The sequence below is a fragment of the Chlamydotis macqueenii genome, chromosome 5, assembly GCF_036417535.1.
Source record: "Chlamydotis macqueenii isolate bChlMac1 chromosome 5, bChlMac1.mat, whole genome shotgun sequence".
NCBI lineage: Eukaryota > Metazoa > Chordata > Aves > Otidiformes > Otididae > Chlamydotis > Chlamydotis macqueenii.
In genome coordinates, this window is record NC_141560.1 from 55,135,194 (window position 1) to 55,161,069 (window position 25,876).

Genomic DNA, 25,876 nt, shown 5'->3' on the forward strand with positions numbered 1-25,876 from the left:
CTTTTAAGTTGGCACATATCACAAGAACTCTTAACGTGAATGAACATGAAGACAAATCACAATACAAACAATGCAAGAAATTTCTTCAGAAATTTAGAGGAGTCCAAAAATACTTTTATTCTTTTATCTTTTAGTATTAAACTGGTAAAAATTCAGTGGATTGGGTATTGTAGTTTAATAGATAAACTATTCAAATTATCTTATGCTGGGAACAGCTGGGCTTGCCGTTTTCTTTCCTTTAATGTTTTTTTTTAAGACCATTGGCAAGAACAATCTGCAGGCTCTTGGATTGAATAGCTGACCCAGGTTGAATTACTGGTGCAATACAATTGCACAGTTCGTCTCCGTAGTCCGAGCTCCCTGCAGCATTTGCAGAATCTTGCGTATGTGTTGATGTTGTAGTTGTAAATGCTTGCAGATGGGCATTTTCCATCACATGAAACAATGTTCACCTGGCAACAAACATGAAGAATAATCAGCAAACTGAAGCCGCTAGGAAATAAAGTTAGGCATTCTCAAGGAAGTCCAAAAGCACCCAATTCCAATGGAAACAGTGAAAAATTTCGAGGTATTTCCTCTAGCACCTTATGAAATCCCACTATGTCTGAATAATAAACTCTGAACTACGTTGCCCAAATAAGTCTCAATTTTTATTTTACGGAGATTAATGATGACTCTTCATGTCAATTTCAGTAATAGCAGATTTTGGCTATTAACAGACACAAAGAAACCATTTCAATTTTGCATTTTAAAGTATTCCTAACAAGCTTGGCTAGAATATAGCATCAAATGTTCTGTCCACAACTCCCTACAGTTTTAATTTCAGTGATACATTGACGCGGTGTTGCTATACTGGTATCAGTAAGGAGGAATACAAATAATCGGCCCTGTAGAAAGCCAGGGGGAATTATTACTAATGATACCAAAACTGTAATGTAGATTGTAACAGGAACAGCAATATAAACTGATCATTTTTTCAAGTTTTATAGTCAGGATTTGTGTTTCTGTTCAATGAGACACACAGACTAAATTTCCTAGCTGCTCAACACTTTACAAAATGTACTCTGAGAGTCATTTTAGAGGTTACAGCTGTTTCCCTACAGTCTTTTATTACAGCTTTTCCAGGCGCTCTTACACATCTCACATGAGACGTCTGTCTGCACCCTTGCTGCTGCTAACACTGCCTTACTGCCCAGCAGGACATTGTTGGTGTCCTCCTACAGTAAATCCTTCTGTAGACACACAGATAGTGGCTCATTCTTCCTACACATTTCACAGTATGCTCATGCTGCTGTCTAAAAGAAAACCTTCAGGACCCAAGGCTCCTTTCTTCATGAAGCTGGCATTTAAATACTTTCCCTAGACAAATGGAAAATTAAACACATCTGCAGCCATTTTAACTGTAGTATTTCACTGGCAAGATTCAATTATATCAAAGTTAATTTGCATATAATAATTTCATTATAGGGTGAACTGAGACCTTGGATTTGCACTAAATCAACATGTGCCAAAACGCACACAAAAGCAAAAGTCACATGCCCCTTTTTCTTATTATTTGAGAAGATGGTTGCTGAGAATGTAGGGAAACATTAAAATAGTTCTATGAAACGCAGAAACCTCTCTGTGAGAGATATTCAGACAATAGCAAACAGATTGTGGAATTTGTGTTCTCTTTCTTCCTTCTTTTTCTCATATTTTTTTTCCCTTTTATTAAAAGAAATTGTGATAGTTATTTACTTACTGGAGTGTTACTCCTGCAGTCATTCTTGCGGATAGTCATCCTAACAGTTACCTTTTTACAGAATTTTCCGTCTTCCTTACCTGCAAAATAGGCATTAATATCAGCTTAAAATTCTATATGTTTCAGAGACAAGTACATTTCTTAATGTTTTTATGGGGTCAAGAGATACAAAGAAGGAAATATCCAACACCTCACTGCACACACAAAACTTTGGCAAACTGACATTAGCTCTACATTGTATCACTTTAAAAACTATTCTATTTCATGCATTAATGTATCTGTCTCCTTGTCTTTTCAGTAACAGAAGCCTTTTAAGAGTAAGTACACTGTCTTTCAAAAAATTTTGTAAAACTGATCAACCATTCCTGTAAGAAGGCTTGTTAATAAAGCATAAAATGCATTTTCTATGAAATAACGGTAACAAACTTTAATAGCAGCAATTGCATTCCAGTGGCATACACAAAGTTTAAAATGAATACTTTTCAGCAGAATCTGATGAAGAGTAGGGCTTCCAGGGGCTTTATGTTTCCTATGTTTTTATTAAATAAGAAAAAGAACACCAGTGAAGATTACATTTTTTTATTTACATTTTCATTACCATTATTTCCACAACTTTTCTCACAGAAGTATGTACAAAGTATACGGATGAGATAAAAAAGATAAAAGAAAGAATGGAATGAAATGAGTTAAACTTAATTTAAGAAGGGAACCCTGAACATTTGAAGAAAAGCAAAGAAGTTCAGTATAAAGTTTAGCTGTTACACATCAGAAGGCACAGTATCTTCTTGTGATGATCCTCTAGGCTGAAGAAACCACACCAGATTGCAGATCTGCAAGAGAAATGAATAGACCATTCCATTGTAACAGCTTCTACACTTTCACAGCAGATTTTACACACTGTGATGCAGACTCACATGATGCTCTGCTTACAGAGCTGCACTTTCAGCCAAGAAATCCAAAGATGTTGATAAAAGGTGAATACTGTTAAGCTCCAGAAAAGCAAGGGAAATGAAAGACTCATTGGTTTGACCAATACCTAATACTAAACTGGTTTACTGATGTCCAATGTCCAGTTCCCTGCTCTAATCACTGTCAAACCAGGTAATACTGCTTCTCAAAGAGAAGCGTTTTTTTTTTTGAGGAGGTTTGGCTTTTTTTTTTTTTTTTAAAAAAAAACCAACATAAAAGCCTGCTTTTCTAGACATAGCAGAGGTTTCTGGAACATGAAAGAAAGGACAGCAATGAATCTTCTTGGAAGCAAATAAACATCTACAATAAAAAATGGCTGGCTACTGCTCGACTATCATTGAATAATATTTGCTTAGGGAAAAAGTCAATTGAGAATTGAAGAAAAAACTAAATTGTTTTTGAAAATAAAAACTCACCATTACTGCATGTTTCTTATAGTCCTATTCATGTCCATTCTTCTTTTACATTATACGTGGTCTGTAGGATGGAGAATTCAGTGCAGCTGTGGCTAAGACTTCATCCAGGCTATAGTCAAAGTATATCATATCTCATAGAGAAATAAATATAAAAGGTATTTCCGTGCATGTACTGTAACGTTCAGTGGCTTTTAGTGAGCTCTACAACATAATATACGTTTCCACAAACAACCTTACTAAACATGTGAGTATCTTGTACGTGTCTTGTTATAATGAGATTCTTTTTCACAGTCTGTATCGTCAAAAATCCTTGCTTAGTTTTTGGGTTGACTCATGACACCTTTGTCATTTAAAGTGATGTCAATATGAAAGAGCAATATAGATCTCAGTGTAGGAATCCTAGAGTCATGAGTGTAATATAATGAAGGATGTATCACTCAGTGATGTACAAAATTACAGTCAACAGATCATTTCTCTTACAGAACTAGAGAGAGATGTTTTCACAAAATAAATAGCAAAACAATTGCATTTATATCATGTTACAATTCAAAAAATTATCATGCTCTCCGAAAAAGCACGAAGACAATCTCCAATTTTCATGGAGTTAACATAGGCTTACTATTTTCCGTATACTGTCCTAACTATGGATGGGAAAGAAATGACCTGCTTCTACTGTGTGTGCCACTGGAAGCAAAGCTATATACATCATTTGCAAAAATGTTGTTTATATAATAAGCTTTAACAAGCAAAGCAATTAGTCTTTGTTCTACAACACTGTAAACATAATTGAATTAGCTTACATTTTTAAACACAGCAATTTTACACATGCAGCAAGCTAAAGACTATGCAAGTGATTACTAACAACAGTACATTGTTGGCTAACAACAATGCACCGCCCACACAGTGCAAAATGAAAAACAAAACAAAAGCAAAATGTGAGCCACTCTGAACCATGAACAGTTATACTACACTGCAGCTTTTGGCACAATTGGGTAACATGAGGCCTGATGCTCCTATCAGGGAGTACATTGTTGGAAATCAACAATGATGCTGTTTGGGTTGGTCCTACTTATTTCCCGGAAAATGTACCTGTGTTACAGCTAGCATAGGCCGTAGGAGTGACTGGGCTAACGGGGAATGGGAGGACCATTGACACTGAAGAACCTGGTAGGAATATTACGTATTGAACAGAGTACATGTTACAGAGGATTCCCTATCAGTATGAAACATTCTGGAATTATTAGATTTCAGCATATTTGAGAAAAGAATTCAACATTAAAATGTCTGTATTATTACAGGATCACAGAATAGCTGAGGTTGGAAGGGACATCTAGAGGTCATCGGGTCCCACCTCCCTGCCCAAGCAGGGATCACTGTGCCAGCAGCTTCGGACCATGTCTACGTACTATTTGCATTGCTAAGCCTAATGTCAAAACCAGGAGGGATCTGATCTGCATTGGTATAATCAAGACAATCTGGTACCCTAAATTTAAGTTGTCCTTTGGGGCTACAAGAAAGAAATAGTATAATTTCCTCTGAGCAGCATTTATAAAAATTCTAGGTTTTGATGGAATTCCTAGAACTTAATTTTCAAATATCACTTAAAACTGAAAGCAAAAGTCACAATAGTGTCTAATGGTAAAGTACTTCAAAAGAAAAGAACAACCTGATAACCCTTCCCATAAAATGTCTCACACAGTTACAATTGACTAATTGTCAGAATGAACTACATGATTCACAGAGGTACTAGGTTGTCTATAAACAAGTGTGAAATCAAAACTGTATGAATTTACTCATAAATGCATCTCAGAAGTCACTGGATTTTTCAAGAGTTTAGTTTTACTTTGTGATGCATGTCAAGATTCGTAACTTATTTTTGTCTTAATTATTTAAGAGTGCAGTTATGATATTTCTCTAAGTATAGTAGCAAGATCTGCCTTGCTGAAAAGTAGCTTAATGGATTTTTAGCGGTCTTTATAAATTGTTTGTTCAGAAGCTGGCTTATATGGCTGCTAAGTCACTGAAGGGTAATGTCAGATAATAAAAAACTAAGAGCCTACAAAGAATCGGCTACAGAACTAGGACAAAAACAGGTCCATCAGAGTGAAAAAATGTGAAGAGATATTTCCATTCTCTTACAGTGATCAAGAGAGGAAAAAAAGCAGATAAATCTTCCACAGTTTCAATAACCTTTGTACTACAAAATGTAATACATAATGACTAACATCAAAAGGTAGCTCCCAGTTGGCAACATATATCCCACTGCAGTAACTGCACATAGTACCGTATCTTGTAGTTGAGATTGTTCAAGTCCCATCCCACCCAGCAGGAAATACCTGCATTTTTCTCCAGCTCGCTCCCACACTTTACCTCCTACTATCTTTAGCTTTTAGGTGACTATTCCAGCCACTTATGTAAATGAAGTGAGATCTTTGCACCTTTTAAAAGATAATCTCATACTGCCCAGTATAAAAAGTCCTTTTCAATTGCTTATAACATTGCCAACATCAAGTATTTGAGCTTAGATTCTTCAGGGTAGATGTCTGCCTCAGGCTAAATTCCTCACAAAATCAGCCAAAAGGTTCCAGCTATGTACCAGTGTGTTAAGAAAAAAATGTACTTAGCTCTCAATTTATATTAAGAATTAGCATATTTGGAATCTATTCTGTACAGGTTTGTTTGTTTTTTTTTACAGAGAACCTTTATTAGGACTCATAAATATCAAAACATATCCTGGTAATCAATTAAGGGAGAATTTTTAAATTGCAAGTTCTTTTAAAAGATATTGCCTGAAAGCTTCTGAACTATGTCTATTAATGGAATCTAAGACTATATTACAATCAGTTAATTATTTACAGCACTGACTTACAAATCAATCTTCACTTTTACAAACTATGAAGATATGAATATAGATGAAAATATGTTTTATTATATTAAATGCAGTAACAAATGTTTTTAGGAGTTTTACATGAGAACTACAAAATCCTCAAGGCAGCAATTTCAGTGACTTGGTCAGCCACAATCATTATCAGTGGAGTAAATCCTTCAATGTTAAACTACTTTCTTCTGATTTAACTCTACTAGTTTCACTGGTATTCACACGAGTAAAACTGGGAAAAGCACAGCCTTTGAGATCAGTAAATCAACCTTATTTCTTAGGTAACAACAAATCAGACAAACTTGTAAGGCAGGAAGTGTCACTAATCACTTACATGTTTTGCAGCATCCTTCTAAGAATGGTACAATATGGCCTCCAACCTGACCATGAGAGAAATAAAGAGGAAAGAACTTATTTTTTTCAAACATTCATTCCCATATATCTGCAGTATTAGAAATACCTTCCAGATAGAGCTCTGCAAGGTTATTCAGGCAAATGCAGCACTCTTGCTGAATGGATGGTTTGGCTGTAAATGATTTAACATCATTGTTCTAACAAAAGTGAGTAGTAAGTGGTTGTCACGGAAAACCACTATACATCACCAGCTATCAAAATGCCACGTTTGGAGAGGGAAAGACTGTGTTAAGTCGAACTCCATCATCTGTTGCTTAGAGTAAACCTCTGACATCTTCTGGAGGCTATACTGACAATCACAAAAAAACTTATTCTAAAATCAAAGCAGGAAGAAATCTCATCTAAGTAAGAAGCCACCCACTCTCTACCGTGCAGAGTCATGGCTGTCTTCAGTGCTGTAGCATAAAGCATTTCACAGAGTACTGTGGGAAGAATAGTTGCAGTTTTTTAAAAGGCTCTCTCAGTATTACCTTGAAGGAGAGTTCAATTTTTGATGCCCACCTCGGTATCTCAAACTATGATGATCTATCTCTCTGCTTTAACTTTTTTAGTTTGCCTACAACAGCAAAAGGCCTTTCACCAGCTGTGTAACTGAGACTCTCTCAAGAACCAATCCATTGCTATCTGCAAGGAAGAACTCCAGCCATCTAGTTCCTTTAGGACTGTTCTCTGCTTGCATACCATCATTCATTAAAGAAAGTATCACACAATCATAGAATCGTTAGTGTTGGAAGGGACCTTTAAAGGTCATCTAGTCCAACCCCCCTGCAAGGAGCAGGGACATCTCCAACCAGATCAGGTTGCTCAGAGCCCCGTCCAACCTGGCCTTGAATGTTTCCAGGGATGGGGCATCCACCACCTCTCTGGGCAACCTGTTCCAGAGTTTCACTATCCTCATTGTAAAAAATTTCTTCCTTATATCTAATCTAAATCTACCCTCTTTTTGTTTAAAACCATTACCCCTTGTCCTGTCGCAACAGGCCCTGATAAAGAGTTTGTTTCCATCTTTCTTATATCCTCTCATTCACATGTAAATGTGGAATTACAGAGAGCAATATGAGATTGCTCCTTGCATACGTTTCCTGGCACTTAGTCTAATCTCATTTTGCAAATGCAAACAGAGCTTTTGCTTCTCCAGCAAAACTAGTCCAAAAAACCTTACGTCTTACTGTAGGAAAGACTTTCCTGATATTCAGACAATCTTTCCTTTTCTTCAATATTTTTGACCATTGTTATGAATCAAATTGCTATAAGCAGAAAATCAGTTAGAAAGAAGAAGTCCAACCCAGAAAAGCATCCAAGTCCAGATAGCTGTATGAGGACTAGTTTGAAATTACAAGCCTCTACGAGAAAAAAAAATAAATCTAAGTATAAGAAAAGGTAACTGGGCAGTTTGGTGGCACACTATGTGTATAGTTAGAGCTTTTCACCTTCAAATGTCTGGGCAAAAATCCAGGCATTGCAAGAATTTATAATTTCTCCCTTCTTGAGATAAAAATGTCTTTTGTCATTGTTAATGTTTTCATGCAAACAAATCATAGCTAGAATGCAAACAACGTATTTAACACTGACCTTCACACATTCAGTTTCATTAAAGGGTGGGCAGCCAACTGAAGAGGAAATCAGAACTGGTCCTATTGCTGTGTTAGTGCACTCATATCTGATGCAGTTTGAAATCCAAACAGTACCAGGCTGTTAAAAATTGTAAAACAGAATTTTTACTCAGCAAAACCAGTATTATAAGTACTTATAATATAATTCCACTGAATGTGAACTTGTCTGAATCATAAGTAATACTTATAGCAAAGTTTAATTTAATGCATGTTAAAGTTCTGTTTAAGTACAGAACTTAAAAGTCCACTAAATAAATAATGTCAAGCAAGTTCTAAAATAGTCAAGTTGATGATAATTCTCTGATATATCAAAATCTCTTAATCTTCGTGGACAGTTATATTATTGACTTGCCAAGAAATTAATGTTGTGTACATGCAAAACTATTCCTAGTATTTGGCCAAATAAAGCTCCTCTTTGCACGTTTTATAAGGCAATGTGTATACAGTATCTTAATAATTTTTTGTTTACTTTAAATATTTTGAGGTAATAAGACACATATAAACTTACCTTAAAATTGGAAACTGTGCCATTGCTGAAAGTGTGGAGACAAGACAAGTTCTTACAGCTACCACAGCAAGTTGTTAAATCTTTTGGAGGCTGATAGACTTGGTTCTGCCAAAATCAAATAGATTATTCCTTGTATGAGACCATCTTGCAGCTTGACATTCTACTACTGTAATGGGCAGATTTTTTCATGTATCTGATTTTAGGGACAGTTTTTAAGTAACTTTCAAAACTGCACAGCTTACATTTGTACACACTGTACATTCACGAAGCTTTTATAAAATACCTTTGATCTTAAATAAAGTAAATGGAGAGAAGTTCCAGCTCTGATCGAATGAACTGATCTTTCTACCATTTTTGAGTATAAGTTGGATAACTTACTTCAAGAACCAGTGAAATTTTGACTTTTTACACATTAGACATCGAGTAAGTACATAATTAGAAAAAGTAATCTATATAACATTCCCATGGTAATGTATCATACTTTGTAAAAAGACAAGGTATCATTTGCTTATTTTATAAAGCTGTTTTCAGCACATTTAGAATTCTTCTTCTACTTATAATTATTTTCTTCCTAATTCTTATTGAGCTAATGTCTGACAGGAATTTGCACCAGTTTGTGCATAATGCAGCTGAAGTTATACAGGGATGCACAGTGGCAGTACGCTATTTGTCCAAAGTGGCAGTATGCTATATACCTTAGTTTGTATAAGATTTACATGGAAGACAAGACAGTGAAGGGAGTGAGAATTTCTATCAGAAGTGTGGTAGCACATCATTAAAGGGAGATCTCATAATTACTCTTTCCATCGTGTTCCTGAGACTGTAATCTACTCAATAAAACCCAACCAAATGTAATTAAGACCACCAGTCACAATGTACATGTCTAAAATGCTGAATTTCTTACAGCTCTGCACTTGACAGCACAGTCTATTGAAGATGTGTTTATTCGGTAGTACTTAGTGGAAGGATCAGTCGTATTTGTACAATAAGAAATACGGCAAATGCCATCTGCATTATGTTCCACGATTGTCTGTCCAGGAAGCAGCACACCTCTCTCATTACTCAGGCAAACTTTGTCTCTCACTGCAAGAACACACAAAATAAACAGCATGCTCAGGATGATCAACTTGGTATCAAAACTCTGCTAAAAATATTTCAAACAGTAGAACAGCAATGGAAAAAGCCACTCTACCTCTTTAAGAATTATAGGTCAGATTTTCAAATATAAACTGTTAAGAGTAATCTAATGCTTCACTACAATCCTCAAATTATTTCAAATATAACCGCGCAGGAAATCTAAATAAATACATAATACTCTATTAGTTGCACCACCAAAATTACAGGGCAGGCTTCTTCAACTGATTTGTTTTATAAGTCTCCTTCAGGATAAGAAATGTACCTTAGAAATGTCTATTTCTCCCTAATGATTACTGAGGCATAGAGGATAATTAGCTCAGAAGTATACATCTTTGTTGTAGAAATCTAAGCAAGGACTATCCCAACTCTGTTGGCCAACTGGGTGCCCCACAGGAATTATTTTGCCCTGACTCCTCCAAGGCACTATTGGGCATGCTCTAAGATGAATCTGCACAGTGCTGAATGCTATCCTTGATTTTGTAAAGCGCATAAGCGTGTCTACAAGCTTCTGAGTAGTCCAGTAATGAGTTAGCAGGATTTTTCTTTATGTGGACATGGAGTGTGTTTTTAGTCCTTACTCTAGCTCAGTAATATGCAGCCTGCTTAGTCAACACCACCCAAACTTCCCAAAACTGTCTGCTATTTCCCTGCACAGACCTCCTGCTGCAGGAACTAATAGAATACAAGGACAGGTCATAATCAACCAAACGCTTAGTAAGGAGTCCTATTTTCTTGCCTTTTCTTACACTATTTGTGAATTATATCAGTCAATTCTTTCCTTCTCATCACCATGTTCAAAGTGAACATCCGATTTATAATTCCTAATTTACCTTAGCACTTGAAATGATATTTCTTTGAATTAAATTCTTTTCTGACTTACCACATTTGTACTTAACACAGTTACAGATATTTTCTGTACTGTTCTGAAATTGTTCATCTATCTGAAGTTTCTGCCCCTAAGTGTATAAAAGCAGAAAAAAAAGAGAAGTGAAACAACAGTGTTTTCTTATCTCTACAATCTTTTTCTTTTAAAGACTTCAGGACTTGAATAGCAGTATCTCTTGCCTCCAGAAACCTATTTTGAATCCACTCTCATCACCCATAGGTACATTTAATTTAGTAATGATAACGAAATGGGAAATTTTTTTACACCTGAAAAACAGAAATGTTGTGGTGTCAGTACAGAAGACACTTAGGACTGAAAAGACTAAGGCAGGCCAACAATGAAATGCAATGGCTTGCCTCTGTACAGAAATATCCACACAGTGTGGAGTGTATTCTTTCATGGAGCAACTTAATGGATATAAATAGTAGTACAACAGAACAGATGTACTTTTAAATTTTGCCTTTTATTGGTTGTATGTATGTATATTAAGATTTTTGTTGCAGTTTTCTGCAAGTCCTGATTCCTTATGCCCAAGTTTCCTCATCTATGAAATGAAACTAGTAACTTTCACTACCTCGCTTACAAAGCATTCGGAACTTCCGCTATTAAAATTGAGTACTATTTCAAATTCCTTCCTAGGACTCCAAATTATAATTTTTATAAATTATTTCCATCACAATATTGTTTTCTGGATATAATAATGACAAGCAAAATCAAAGCATACCCAGTACTGACTGAGCAATGCTAATAAGCATTTTTGTAATGTGGAACAAGTCACAATGAAACACAGTTTAAAAGTTCTGCTCAGTCAGTGGTCTGAGTGCATGATATATGTTAACATATTTACTATAACAAATAATATTAACAAAACACCGATGCTTTAAAGCATTTAGTTCGGACAATTTAAAAACAAAATTTTATCCTTGACTGGATGAAAGCAGTTCCACTCTACAAACCCTTCAGGGCAGGACATGGTCATAAAAAACTCCAGAAATATCAATGCTATACAGCCATTTTATTCTGCAAGATATTTAAATTTACTTGGCTTCTTAAAAATGGATATATGTGCTTGTAAAGCCATTTTTTTAAAAAAGAGAATGACATGGCATTTCATATTTCACTGATAAGACTATTAGTAAGATACTGATAAACAGATTTATTAAGAAATTAATAAAAAAATACTGACAAGATTAATTTCATACCAGTTTGCACTGAGGTTTGGGGATTGTTTCACATGCACATTCTAAAACAAAATACGATAACAAAAACAACAGTTTAGAAAGTTATATGCCATTTGCATAAAACAGAGCATCAGAGAGAATAGAAATTCTAGATTTACAAGTCATCACCGAAGAAGTTCTGCTGGTTTTTGAAATATAGCCATCTGAGGAGTCCACAATTCTGTTTGTTTTCTATTCCATCTTGAAAACTAATAGCAGCTTCTATGACCACCTTCACTTATCACAACAATTTACAGCATTGTATTAACTGCAGTTCACCTGAACATGTTAAAAAAAAGAAAAGATGATCATTCTAGCCGCTAGCCTCCTTGCAGTGATGACAATCACTACAATCAACATAAAGCAATGGACAATTCTGTTTAAGGCATCACAAAGAGATGTATGGTATACTACTGTCTTTGTAAACTGGCAAATTCCTGACCTGTGAACCTAAGGATTTTTTTTGTTTTTTTTTAGCCATAAATAATTTACTAACTCTTACAACATTTTCAAGATCATAAGTCACCCAGTTGGGCAGCCAAATTCTACAGTATGTTGTCACCCTTGTGAAGCAAGAAGAAATAAAACCAGCAGATTAGGAAGCTCTGTACCATGAGATGACTTTTCTATATCATTTGTCGTGAGAAGATCACAGTGGCATAGCTGTCTTAAAACCAAGAGGTCAAAGCTCTTGTCAGTGTCTAATTGTCTAAGGCAACTAAAATGAAAATCAGTCATTTTACCACATGTCCGAAAGGGGCAGCACTTCTCTGGGCTCCATACCTCCACCAAAGACATGCCTAGCATACATTTGAATTCAGGACAACGATCTATTTCACAAACTAAAATTAAGGAAAAGAAAGTCCAATGAACACCAGGCTTATTTTAATAACACATATATTTTGATGAACAGAAATATGAATTAAGATATAGTAAAATTACTTATTCATAATAAATATCTTTAGAAAATATCTGACTTGAAAAGACTAATAATAAAAATTTAATTGTTAGCCATCAGGTAATAGTAGTGTGGAGTACAACTACTCTAGGCAAATATGTAAAACAGTTTTAAATCTCCAGAATTTGAGGCCTGAAATCACTCATTGATCTTCATGACACAGATATTCAGATAATGCTTTAGGCACATGAAGTTTTAAAAGTAAAGATTATTTGGTCAGGACTACAGATGATAGCCCCTTACATGCAGGAGTGGAGCTGTATCTCTAATCCCCAATTTTTGGCACTGAACATCCACACTACAAAATTTGACACGTTCTCTATTACTTAAAACATCAAAATCAAGTCAAACTTACTACACTGGTATGTAGGGCAACACCTCTCTGTAGTGTTGCCATCCACAATAAGAACTTCACCTTCTTGACATTTGGGTATTTGATCAGAGCAGGCCCCGCATGCTGGAGAAAACAATTATTTACATCTAAAACACAGGAAGACATTTTACTGCTGCCTAGGAAACATGCCCATAAGTTTGTCATAGACACGTATGACAGAAAACAGAGATACTCTGCATTCATTCCTTAGAGTCCCTATAGAAGAGGCTAATTTTCAGTACAGTTTGCCTTTTCTTTGCCCCTTGCTATTAAGAATAAATACATTGTTTGTACCTAGTCACTCCTCCTACCAAGTCACTGTTGTTTTCAGGAATGCTTCTCCACCTGAATTATTTGATCTTTGATCCCCACTAAAGGGCATCTCCTGTGCTCGTAGTGTTATCCTCCCACTCGAACACATACGAAAACTACAATGGGTACTTTTCAATATGTACAGTGCAAAGACTCATTACATCAAAAAAAGAGACTGAAGAATGCTGTGCGGACAGCGAGAAGAGCCGAACACAGCACACTGCTATCACATCATCAAAGTGATCCTCTGATTACTGTAAAGAACGGAAGTGTAATTCAAGTTTTCTATTAACACTCGAATTTTTGCAGAGTTAGTCAAGATGACTTGGCCTTTAATTTAAAGATATCTATGTGCAAAAAAAAAAGAGTAAAGTCAATAGGACCTCCTTATCACATTATTATTATATAGAAAACAACATCGGTAACATCAGAGCTCCTATACTGATGCCAAAAGTGCAACTTAATTACTGAATTAAGTCACTAAAAGGCAAATCCCAAAAGAACAGAACAAATTTGCATAATACTCCCATATGGGACATTTACTATTGAATAAGATGGGCCATAGCTGATACAACAGGATATACAGAGCAAGGGTATAACTTCAGTCTTCTTTCAGATAAAATAACCCTGCAGCAAGTCCACACACTGTACATGGACAGTCTCTCAAAAGCCCTCAACTCTCTCCACCACCACTCCTCTACATGACCCAAGAATATTACTCAGTTGCACAAAGCTGTTTGGTGACTTTTGATGGTTGTTGCCATTTCTTGTGTATTGTAAATTTAATGCCCTTTTTTTTTTAACCACTTCTGAGGCTTACTATGTTGAGAGAGCTAAAGGAAGTAGAAGGAGCCTTAATTGGCAAGATATTAGTAGACATCATTGCATATGCAAAAACACATAGTCTCAACTAGCCAGGATACTGTACCACATATATAAGAAATGCAGCAGGTACTCTCCACTCGAGCAGCAATTAGTGTTTGATCATCTTGACAGCTTGGCATCTGCTCCATTGGTTCACATTTAGCTGGATCACATTCTGAAAATGTACAACAGATGTATTTCTTTATATGAAGTATAGCACTTCTCCTTTTTTATGCTATATCCCTAAGAAATGGCAGTGCAGAGCAGAGAAATACTACACGACACTTTAGAAAAACCTTTACCTTTTATCGCAAGAGAGCAAAGACATTCTCGCCCGATGGTTAAACACAGGACTTCATTATCATTACATCTGCTCAAACTGAGGCACAGCCCAACCCTGAGCTTTTAGATGAAAGAGAATTTTGTAAATGGCCATACTAGTAACGACGTCTACACTACCTACCTTTTTGCTTCTGAGTTGATCTATTTACTTTATTGTCTGTCTTTTTAATGATGAACGTTTTTACCTTTTCAAAAGAAACCTACCGCAAACGTAGTTGGGACAACAGGATTCTTCACTGTAGTAAGTGACCACCTTTTCCAAGCCACTACACTCAGGAATTAGGGGTTCACAGAGGCTCTGATTGCAAACTGTTACATAAAGACAAAATAAAAAAAAAACAACAAAACCCCTTCTAAACTATCTTCTGCATTTATAAGTCAAGTAGCGTAGTGGCAAGCAGTAGTTGCAGTTGATTTCCCAAATCTCCAAATAACAACATGCACACGAAAACCACAACAAACTAGCAAAAGAAACTGAGGCAATATACAGAAATGTCCAGCATTTGCAATGCTCTTCATGGAGGCAAAATTAAACTAATATTGAGTGCTTGTGAGAATTTAAAAAAAAAAAATTATGTGGAAAACTCACTGCAACATCACCCTAGGTGGTCAAAATATGAAAACTGCTTGCAATTTCTTTTTGAAGATGGACTTTCTAAGCTAAATAAGGATTTTAAAAAAGCTTTTATACCCCTTTTTACTGCTCATTTTGTAAATTAATTTAAAAAATCATCTAGTCTTTTTTTCCAACTAATTAGTTACATAATTTATTTGTATTTGGATATTAAAAATAAATCATTAGCCCACACAGCTGAGAGAAATACAATTCATATCCAAATAAACATACAGCTATTTCAGTTTCTTATAACCCTTGTCCCCTCCCTCTACATCTCTCCCAAGACCTACCAGATATTGAGCCAAATAGTACAAAGTTTCTACAGTTTTCTACATAATCTGTAAATTCAAACCAAAGTAATTTCCATTCACTTCAAAAGTGGGATGTGTAACAGAAAACAAACCACAAAGAAAGGATATCTCCACATTCCAGTGGGCAGTATTCATAATCATCAAGGAATACTTACTACAGATCTTCTGAGGACAACATGTCTGATCACCAGGAACAAGCAAGGCCACTTCTGCAAATCGCTGACACTCTAAATTGTGGATATCTGAACAGTTGTACTCCACTGGAATAATGGTCTCACTGTCAACACATTTTTGCATACAGCATCCACTCAAAGAAGTTTTCCAGGTCTCACCTACTGCATGAGGTACTCCTAAGCTGTCTGTACAAGCTAGATCAGGACAACAGAAAAGGGAAGTAATTCCTTTTTACTTCAAATTTTGACCAGAATTTTCTTCCACAGCAGGTGTGGAACTATGAAGTATAAAAGTCCCAGAGTTTTAAAGGCATCACCTATCCCCAACACCCCACAAAAAAAAAAGTGAAAGAAGAGACAGTCTGAGACTGAGTTTGCATGGAAAAGTACGATACTCAATACCCTGTAGAGGATGAGGGCCTCCACTTTGTTTTCTATCTCCACTGCAAGGCTAGTCACTTAAAATCCAAAATCAATCTTTTGTTTTTAAAGCAGTGATCTGAAAACAAGTTACTTCTGGATTTCACACATGGCAAAACTATTATTATTTTACAATGCTTTATGCAATCTGATAATAAACTGCATCTTTCAGTTTTGTATTGTTAGCATTAAGAATTGGTCCACAATTTGGTGTACTTAGGCAGAACTGTAATAAACATAAATATCAATGTGATCAGAAAGAACATAGGACATATCCATGTATATTCAAAATGTGTAATTAACTGTTGCTGCATGTCTTTTGAACGCCCTTCAGTATCAATAGGTTGGACCCCTTGGCAAAGGGCTAGGTGAAAAGGAGGCCAAGACTAACATACTTAGAATGCTAGAATGCATAAACATAAGCAAAAACTTCAATTTTAAAGAGCATCCTCAAGCTGAAAGAAGGTGAGCAAAACTGTACGTCACAAAGACATTCCCTGCTTGCTCACCTGTACGGTTAATGCTTACTGAATACCCATAGTCCTCAACTGAATGACATATGCAGAACTCACACATCAGGCCAGAACTCTACTTACTATTAATGAAGTATTTGACCACCAACTTGCAGATAATAAAGAAGAAAGTCACATTGAAACATACCACATTTTTCTTCAGGAACACAGACAGCAGTGTGAGCTCGGTGAAGGATGGTCCCTGCAGCACAGACGCAGCCTTCTGTCAACACTGAGCAGGAGTCTGAGTCCAGAGAAGCAACCTCACTATTCTGACAACTGTCTGCAACCTCACAGGCAGATATACAAGCCTGATAGGAGAAGTTTTCAGAGCAGGGGAAGGCTAGGATGGAAATAAACAAATCACTCATTCTGAAGCTGTAATCACAGGAGGCAGTACCTAAGAGAAGACATCATCGTCTTCTTGTCAACTTCCTGTGCTTGCCAATTCAGTAGGACCTACCAACCTAAAACACGAATACAGACCAGTTACTTTCTACATGATAAACTCAAACAAAAAGGAAGTTGCAAGCACTTTTACTTCTCTTCTTGTAGTAACATTTTCATCAGGATTCAGTTTGCATTTTGGCAGTAGAGATATCAAACCATGCAACAGTGTTGACACAAAGTAATTCAAACTTCAAAAACATTTGCAAATACTACAGAGATTAACAATACAGTGTTCCGAATAATTCTGAACACTTTGCAGTGGCTAAAGAAAACACAGTGATTACCAAAGGGCAAAGCTTTGTCAATTACAAAAAAATATATATAAAGGCAAATTCAGCATTGTTTTACATGGACTAATAAATAATGGGAGGAACTCGTTATTATATTTAATAGATATTCACATTAATTACTCTCCTCTGTGTGTGTGTTATTTTTAAGCCAATGCAAACAGTTAAATTTAACATTCTTCATACTACTAAAGTAAATTCCTTGGCATATTCCGCGTGCATGCAGGAATAGGCAAAACAAGCGTCTCATTTTGATTAAACTTGTACTGTTGAAAACTTAACATGATCTTTCATTGGTGCACAACAGTGATTAAAACTGTGTAAATATGTCTACAAATGTCAACAGTGTGGTTCTATGAACTGGCAAAATATATGATCCTCATCATATAATGATACCGAAATCATACAGCAACGCGATCTGGAATCATGGTAATGAGACAGAAGTCCACTTCACAAATGGACTGTCTGCTCAAAAAATGAAGAAGGTTCCAGTTTCAACTTTAAAGATTAAGTGGGAGAGGAGGTTGATTTTATTCAGCTCCTCAATACTGAAAATGGCCATAATGTCCCAAGGGAAATATGTATTAGAGCCCTGCGAATAGAGGGACTCAGGCTTTTAAAAATCAGTTGAAGGACATAGACTTGTTGGAGTGAGTCCAGAGGAGGGCCACAAAGATGATCAGAGGGCTGGAGCACCTCTCATACGAAGAAAGTCTGAGTTGTGGCTGTTCAGCCTGGAGAAGAAAAGGCTCCGGGGCGACCTTATGGCAGCCTTCCAGTACCTCAAGGGGGCCTACAGGAAAGATGGGGAGAAACTCTTCAGCAGGGCCTGTTGTGACAGGACAAGGGGTAATGGTTTTAAAATATAAGGAGGTAGATTCAGACTGGACATAAAGAAGAAATTTTTTACAATGAGGGTGGTGGAACACTAGAACAGATTGCCCAGAGATGTGGTAGATGCCCCATCCCTGGAAACCTTCAAGGCTAGGTTGGTCGGGGCTCTGAGCCATCTGGTCTGGTTGAAGATGTCCCTGCTCCCTGCAGGGGGATTGGACTAGACGACCTTCAAAGGTCCCTTCCAACCTTAACTATTCTATGATTCTATATCAACACAAAATCCAGATAGGACTTCATGGTTCTTCCTTGCTAGGCATGCACCACCAGAGGTCACTGTAGTATAAAAATAAGAGTAATGTGTCCCTTCACAATGAACGGAATACATAACTATATTTACAGATATATTTTATAAGATCTCTTCTTAAACAGTTATTTGCTAGTAAAATCCACTGAAATGGATTTTTTTTTTTAATTGACAGTTTTCAAGCTTTAGACTTCATGACTATTTGCAGGGCATTACGGCATGCCTGCATGAAGCCTGTACACATGTACCCCCCTTAAATTAGTTTTTAAAAGATATCACTTATGATTTCTACGTACAGTGAGTTCTCTTATTTTGGGGGATCATGCTTCATCAGTAAGTCTTTCCCTTTTCAAGCACTGTAACCACGACCTTTCCTAGGTGATCATTGAAAGCATAAATAGATGCTTAATCCAAATATTCTATTTACTGACAACTACAGATGCCATTTGGCCTTAAATTTTAGTACATTGCCATGGGAGGTGTCTTCTACCAGGATACTCTAGTTCTCAGGTTTTACTCCTTACTTTCCATCTAATCTCAAAGGTGATTAATTTCTCTAATTTCTTCTCTAAAGACACAGCTTTCTGGAGCAGTCTCAGGCAGACATCGTCAATTCAAAGTACCACAGAACCTTCTTTCTCTGGTGTCCTCCTCCCCACAACTAATTCTGTTGTGGTTTTAGTTTCATCAGCAGAAAGTGGCTAAGATAAATGAACATTACATTGCAAGTGAGAAGATTTGATTTCTACAGTTAAGTACGCTATAAGCCAGAGGTAGGCTTCTGAGCAAGGTTCTTTAGCTTACCTTTTCCATCCAATGATCCTGATTACTTTCGTACACTGCTTTGAACTGTATCATTAAAAATGCTGAGCTTATTATCTCAATAACGACTGCCAAAGTATGTGAGGACTCAAGGAGCACTAGTATTTTCAATTTACAGTAAGTCTTGTAGTAGACAAATTTTGTCTCTGTGAACACTAGAGGTACACATACATGCAGAATACTTACGGCAGTAATCAGAGCTCCTCCATTCTATACAAATATTAAATTTGTTGCACATTGCCACATAGGCAGCTAGTGAAATGCACGGATTTCTAATGTACTCAGTATCTTGAACCCATATATCACAGAACAGCTCAGGTGGAACCTAACAAAGAACAGACAAAAAATATTGCACCTTCATAGAGACCCTGCTAGGTAGAAAAAAGCCTGACCTTTTTAAGTATCAGCTACAAACAATGAAGCTAAAAAGTTCTTGGTTCACAGTAAGCAAGAGGCCACCAGCCTTCATTGATGTACAAAGACATTCTAGTAGTATTTCAAAGTAAGGCTTCCTGAATGTTGAAAAAATATAAGGCATCCTTACATTCCTCAGTTTCATCTCTTACAGGCATCAAGGCAAGAGCTAATCTAGTCTTTCCAACAGAAGGCACAATTACTCCTACTTCCTTGTTCTTCCTTACCTCTATATTTTTGTCTACTTTTGGCCTCCTCTTCATCAAACTCAACAATATATGAAAGATTAAATGGTAAAGGTACTCCTACGAGCCCAAATAAATACTTTATTTGCACACTGTGAGTTTGTTATTTGCTTTAGATTTGCTTTAAATGGCCTTGTTCTACTCTCTCACGTTTCTAAGCTAGAACTCCCTGTCTCTAGAGCCTTTGAGAATGCAAGCTCTCAGATTACCTATTGCCATTTGGAACTTGTTAAATTACAGAATGCTCAAGGATTAATTAAATCCTAAAACTATTTTATTTTACTTTGCTCTACATCATATTGATACAATTGAATTAGCTGGGACTGATTTATAAATTAGGTGGTATTGTCAAAACTAACAGATGTTATGAATTCCGAAAGTGTCAGTTGCTTATTACAACTCTCCTATCAAGCTGCCACACTCTTCAATTACTTTTACCTTGCAACCATAGATACAAAAAGTATGTATCTCATTCCACAGATGTAGTTACATGTAGTTTCACATTAATGAAATTACCAAGTATACAAAATTATCTCAGAACTGCACGTCTCTCAAAATGTAAGCTTCCGAAATAGTTAACATACATAAGGATGACAGCTGCTGAAGGTCTGATTCAACACCATGCTTAAGCACTCTGAGCAGTCCGTGACTGAGCAATTAGTTTCCTGATGCCTGTCTTCTCCAACATACTTCAACGTGTCTAGCACTTGCCAGCTGTCTATAAAAGTCAATGGAGCATTGCTTTTGCTTAAAACTGTCCTGTTGGGTAGCATCAGGTCATTTTCCAAGCTTCCATCACAAAAACCTGTGTATTACCAGAAGAAAAAAAGCAGGTTAACACCACTTGGTTCATTCTGAAGTGTGTCTGAAGTGGCATATTCAAACAAGTAAATAGCTTTCAAAAACTTGTACAACATGACAGTATCACAACCCACAACAGATGCAGAAAGTCTCTGGCAGGATGAAAATACACAAAATTCAGACAAATTAAACAAAGCAAAAGTAAAGATGCATCTATGAATGGAGATCTATTGCATATCAAAGAGCTGTTCAGAGAGCCCAACCACAGCACACTTTACCCCTCAGTTGCACAAGCACTAAACAAAAATGTATTTTAAAAAGCTTACAAACCACCTCCATGTATAGCAACAAATGAAAACTTTAAATGTTAACAGAAATGGGAACTCCCACAAAATGCCAAGATGCTTATCTGATACTGTACTTCAGAAATACTGTACTATTTTGCACTATTCCACTTATACTCTGAGCAGTCTTAGCATGTACTGGGTTAAGAGCTACCAAAAAAGTGCAGGTTTTGGCACTTAAAGGTATACTTATATTACCCCTCAGCAGGAAAAAAAATAATCAAACTTTTCTGTATTTACTTCTCAGAAGGCAGCATCACATTTTGTTTCTGCTTGAACCAGGCCAGTTGGCAATTCTGAAACCCTCTGGAGCCAAGGAAGCAATGTAACATATAGAGAGTGACTTTGGTCAACACAGAACACCTAAGTATTACAGCAGTCTCCACTGGATTGTCCTTTAAGAGCCAGCAGGTACAAAAAAGCAAAATGATGGATCAGTCCCCCATTCTTTCTTCCCATTCACAATTTCTGAGACTTTTGTATCAGACTTCTAGAACCTTTTCTTCTAACGTCTCCATAAACTTGCATGGCAAGTCTAAATGTTTACCTGTTCAAAAACCATTTGTAGATTTCAGCCTTTTCTAGTGAACTGGTCTGGTTTACCATTTTTCACAATTCTTGATGACAAGAGCAAGCCATTGATGACCAATGATACAGCAACAGGCACTCAGAGAGTAAAACAGCTTTTGAAACTGTAACAATTACTCGACTAAAAATGTTTCTGGTTGAACTTTTTGAGGTTGTCAGTCTATGCAACACAAACAGGAAGTACTTGACGGTCCTGAGAGACTTCAAAGGATTGCTATCATGTCTGGGATATATTTTTCGACCACTTCTCGTACACATTGACAAAAAGATTTAACACAGCAAAACTAAAGCTTCACATTTGGCTTGGTGGGATCTGGTTGCAGCTAAAACTGACATGCTTGCGCTTTCTTTCGCCAATTTTGCTATAGAGACGTCCATGTTCCCTTCCCACATTCCTCATCTCCCACATCAGCTCTTCACCAGATGCCACATTTGCCCAATCCTTCCACTGTAAAAGACACTGTTGTCTCGGACACAGATACTTCCAAGGGATGCTTGCTGCTACAAGACTATAACAGTGTCTTCAGTTTTATCATTTCTGTGAAGCTAAGAAACCAGGATCTACCAATATTGCAATTCAGCTAAAAGACATGACAAAGCTCAAATACAAGAAGCAGGCTAACACAGAAAGCACTGGAGATTGGGTAGACGAATTTACCCTGAAAAGATGCAGTACAATCAGCTCACTTAAAGCAGGCTCTGGTAAGTTGCACGAGATAGCACTGTGCAGGCAGACCTATGCAGAGAATCCCTATTAGAGATGAATACCAGAAAAATACAGCACATTCTCTGAAGAAGTTGTACATGGAACATTATCCACAGAAATGTGTTGTCATCTAGTTAAAGCACCTTGTAAACTAGAAATTTAATGCTCCCAATTCTCTCTATCGCAGTAATCAAACAGGTAAAGGCAAAAGACACTTTCAGGATAACTTGAATCAGGCTTACAAAAATGATAGTCTTTACTTTCTTGCTTCTGTTTGATCTAATTACAGTAACAATTAGCCAAACAGAGTAAGAATGATGTTGAAAACAGAAGTTAAGGCAAATTACAGATAGTAATCCAATTTCAAAATGGCACTAAATTCAAACTCTCGTCCTTTGCAAGCAGCACATCACTGTCTGCAGAACTTGGAACTGCACAGAGCTATCACTGGTATCTGATACCGAGCTACAGGCATTTGCCCTTTCTGAAACTGGAAAGATACCCACTGTAATTATATGAACTCTGTAACCCTGGTTTCCAGCTCCAATTTACAGCAGATAAATTTACAGATTCAGGTGTCACAGTAGGGATTTACATCAACAAATACAGGCTTGCAAAAGCTACAGCACCGACAGCTTTTTCAAGGCTATGTTTTATGAAAGAAAAAAAACGACATGAAACTATTGAGCAAACCTAACAGAGTGCAACATTACGGTTATTTAACCCATTAATATTAAGAAATTCCCTCTGAACTATTTCCTCCAACAGATAAACTAAGATTAGTTCTCTCAAGTTAACATTTCCTGTGAATATTGACCTTTAGAAACTGAAAATAGCACATATCGCTTCCTATCAGATGGATATCAAACACTAAATCTGTAAATGATCTTCTTTGACATTATGGATTTATGCTTGAGTTACTTATTTGGGCTTGCTTACAGCAATCAAGCCTGTGATTCAAACAGGTTACAGTGAGAAGCAACACTATGGGTAAAAATGGATTAAGTGGATAGGCATCAAACATAATTTCAACAATTAACAAAATTAATAATAATTTAATTCTAATAGTATCTTAAACTTTGCAAAGATCTGCAATAACTCTTTTGGGTCAGATCCTGCAAAAGATAATTTATATAATTTGGAAAATGCGCCTCCGTAGCACAGCATCTGAATGTGCTGATTTCTTGCACTACTCTGGACTTACCACATAGTCCCAAAGCTCTTGGTTCCTGGGTACTATTAACCTCAATAATCATCACGCCCGTGTTGTGAAACCATTGAATTCTGATTTTTGTTGGGGTTTCAACTGCATACTTGAAGCCTGAATCCTCGATTTTGTATCCATATTTTCTAACAGTAGGCCAAGCAGATCTTGAGTTTACTGTTATCTAAAATACACACAGTAAAGAGGTTAAATGTTAGGTATCAAGTGCTGTACATAGAAGTACTAAGGCCAGATTCTCAACAGTTTAGGAATCTAACTCATAACTAAAAGAAGACAGGCTCACCTCCATAAAGATAATATAGGTACTAAAAAGTTTATGTGCCTCACTCTGCAACTTACCTTGTATCACAGTTTGATTCTTTGAATTTACAAGCAGTTTACTAAATTTCAAAGTTGGAACAATGAATTATATTACCTATTGTGTCCTACTCTAATCTTCAGTATCCACATGAGGAGGCAGTTGATTACAGAAGTAAGATTTTATCTTAGAGGCAAAGAAAAACCAACCCTCAAAATACTTACTTTTCTACTTAAACGACTGATAATAATTTGGTTTGATATATAGGTTAAATTCAACATTGCCAGGCACAAAGAAGTTGAATTTGAATTACTCTGTGGAAAAAGCAAAAATACATCAACCATAGTCATGATGTGCAAAATCTTTATACATTAGATGCTTTGTTTTAGGTACCGAGACATTAAGGATTTTTGAGGGGTGTACATGAGGAAAACTGATGCTGTTTCAAGTTTCAAGTCTGGACGACAAAGTTCATCTGGATAGCATTCTTGCAAAGTAAATAAAATATGATGATCTCATTGCATTCAGCAACCCGATCTTGAAATTACAACAGAAGTTTTCAGAGAAAAAAAAATACGGCAAACTAGCTGGTGGGAAATATGAACCACATATCTGAAGGTGAGCAAGAACGAGACTGGGAATGATGAATCTATATCATTCATCTATATGATGAACAGTACAGAAGTAATGGATCAGAAATACATTCATACTCCCCAAGCTACAAGGTGTTGAACAAAAAAGAAAGCACTGAATATAAGAGGAAAAACAAATCTGCAAATCATAAACAGATCTCCTTTTTTGTATCAATCATACTGAGCTTCTGGAATTAACTTCTTTAAGTTACATACTGTCCATAAAACACTGCCCATAAAATACTACTTGGGACCAAACTTTGTGATGGACTTTTATATGGACATTAAAATTACCTAGCTTTCATAGAAGAAACTGGAGTTTAATGAGTTTTTGTAAAGGCTCACGAGAAATTAACTCTTCATGACATAAAGTCAATCTACACCACTGATGAGGCAGGATACCCATTAGGGTTTCTCTCTTCCCTCTCTGAAACAACACCTATTTGCCCGTCAGAGACTTGGAATGCACAGGGTGGTCTAACTTAGTCTGACAATCTACAGTCTTTCATGGCTCTGAATATTGGTGTTTCCCGTGCAAATTTCTCAGAAGGAGCTATACATATACGGTCAGGTGATAAAGTGCTATACAATTCGTAAGTGTTGTGAAGTGGAAATACAATTGATAGATATTGCACAGAAATGAATAATTAACTACAGCTATGTAGTATTACTATGCCCTTCCTTTTAAGATACATCTTACTAGCAGTACTGAACACCATGTTAGCTGATAAATGTTCATTACCATTCTGCAGTCATGGACATGGATGGTTATTGTTTCATCTTGAGTTTGACTAACAACATAGGATGCTTCTTTGAATAAAGCAAAATTACTTCCATCATAGGTTACAATGCTCAGATCAGAGAAAATTGTGCAACGACCTAGGAAAAGTAAAAATAAATTGAATGAGTTTTTTCACTTATTTTAGAATTTCTATAAATATTACAAAATATGAAGATAAACAAATAAATTTTATAAGATTAACTAGCTTACTAGAGTTTCATATATGCATATATATTTTCAACTCTAGTTGATACTGTTGCATCTCTGTAAACCAAGAGCAGAGTTAAATCCTGCATATTTCAGTGGGACAATCCGCAGGCCTCTGTACTCAGTTATTTTCTTATAGTTCTTGCCAGCAAAGGTTTGTAATTTTTACAAACACCAAACTAGGGAAGCACATGAATGACAGTGGATCATGTCAGACCCTTAGTTCCTTCTAGTCTTGCTCCTAAGGCAGGAGCACATGTGGAAAGTTTCCT

General features: G+C 36.4%; 1 protein-coding gene across 1 annotated transcript in view; it reads right to left on the minus strand.

Moving 5' to 3' along the window:
- Window positions 1-251: 251 nt before the first annotated feature.
- Window positions 252-25,876, minus strand: part of OTOG (otogelin) — a 113,742-nt gene continuing 88,117 nt past the window's right edge. The window contains exons 38-56 of the mRNA XM_086748576.1: window positions 25,359-25,495; window positions 24,209-24,298; window positions 23,666-23,849; window positions 20,607-20,827; window positions 19,550-19,688; window positions 16,812-17,006; window positions 15,714-15,926; window positions 14,836-14,940; window positions 14,354-14,464; window positions 13,096-13,197; window positions 12,526-12,624; window positions 11,765-11,805; window positions 10,557-10,632; window positions 9,444-9,622; window positions 8,540-8,644; window positions 7,991-8,110; window positions 6,339-6,384; window positions 1,742-1,821; window positions 252-452 (exon numbers count right to left, since the gene is read on the minus strand). Coding sequence (XP_086604702.1) covers window positions 252-452; window positions 1,742-1,821; window positions 6,339-6,384; window positions 7,991-8,110; window positions 8,540-8,644; window positions 9,444-9,622; window positions 10,557-10,632; window positions 11,765-11,805; window positions 12,526-12,624; window positions 13,096-13,197; window positions 14,354-14,464; window positions 14,836-14,940; window positions 15,714-15,926; window positions 16,812-17,006; window positions 19,550-19,688; window positions 20,607-20,827; window positions 23,666-23,849; window positions 24,209-24,298; window positions 25,359-25,495 — 2,444 coding nt within the window. The remainder of the gene's footprint in view (window positions 453-1,741; window positions 1,822-6,338; window positions 6,385-7,990; window positions 8,111-8,539; window positions 8,645-9,443; window positions 9,623-10,556; window positions 10,633-11,764; window positions 11,806-12,525; window positions 12,625-13,095; window positions 13,198-14,353; window positions 14,465-14,835; window positions 14,941-15,713; window positions 15,927-16,811; window positions 17,007-19,549; window positions 19,689-20,606; window positions 20,828-23,665; window positions 23,850-24,208; window positions 24,299-25,358; window positions 25,496-25,876) is intronic.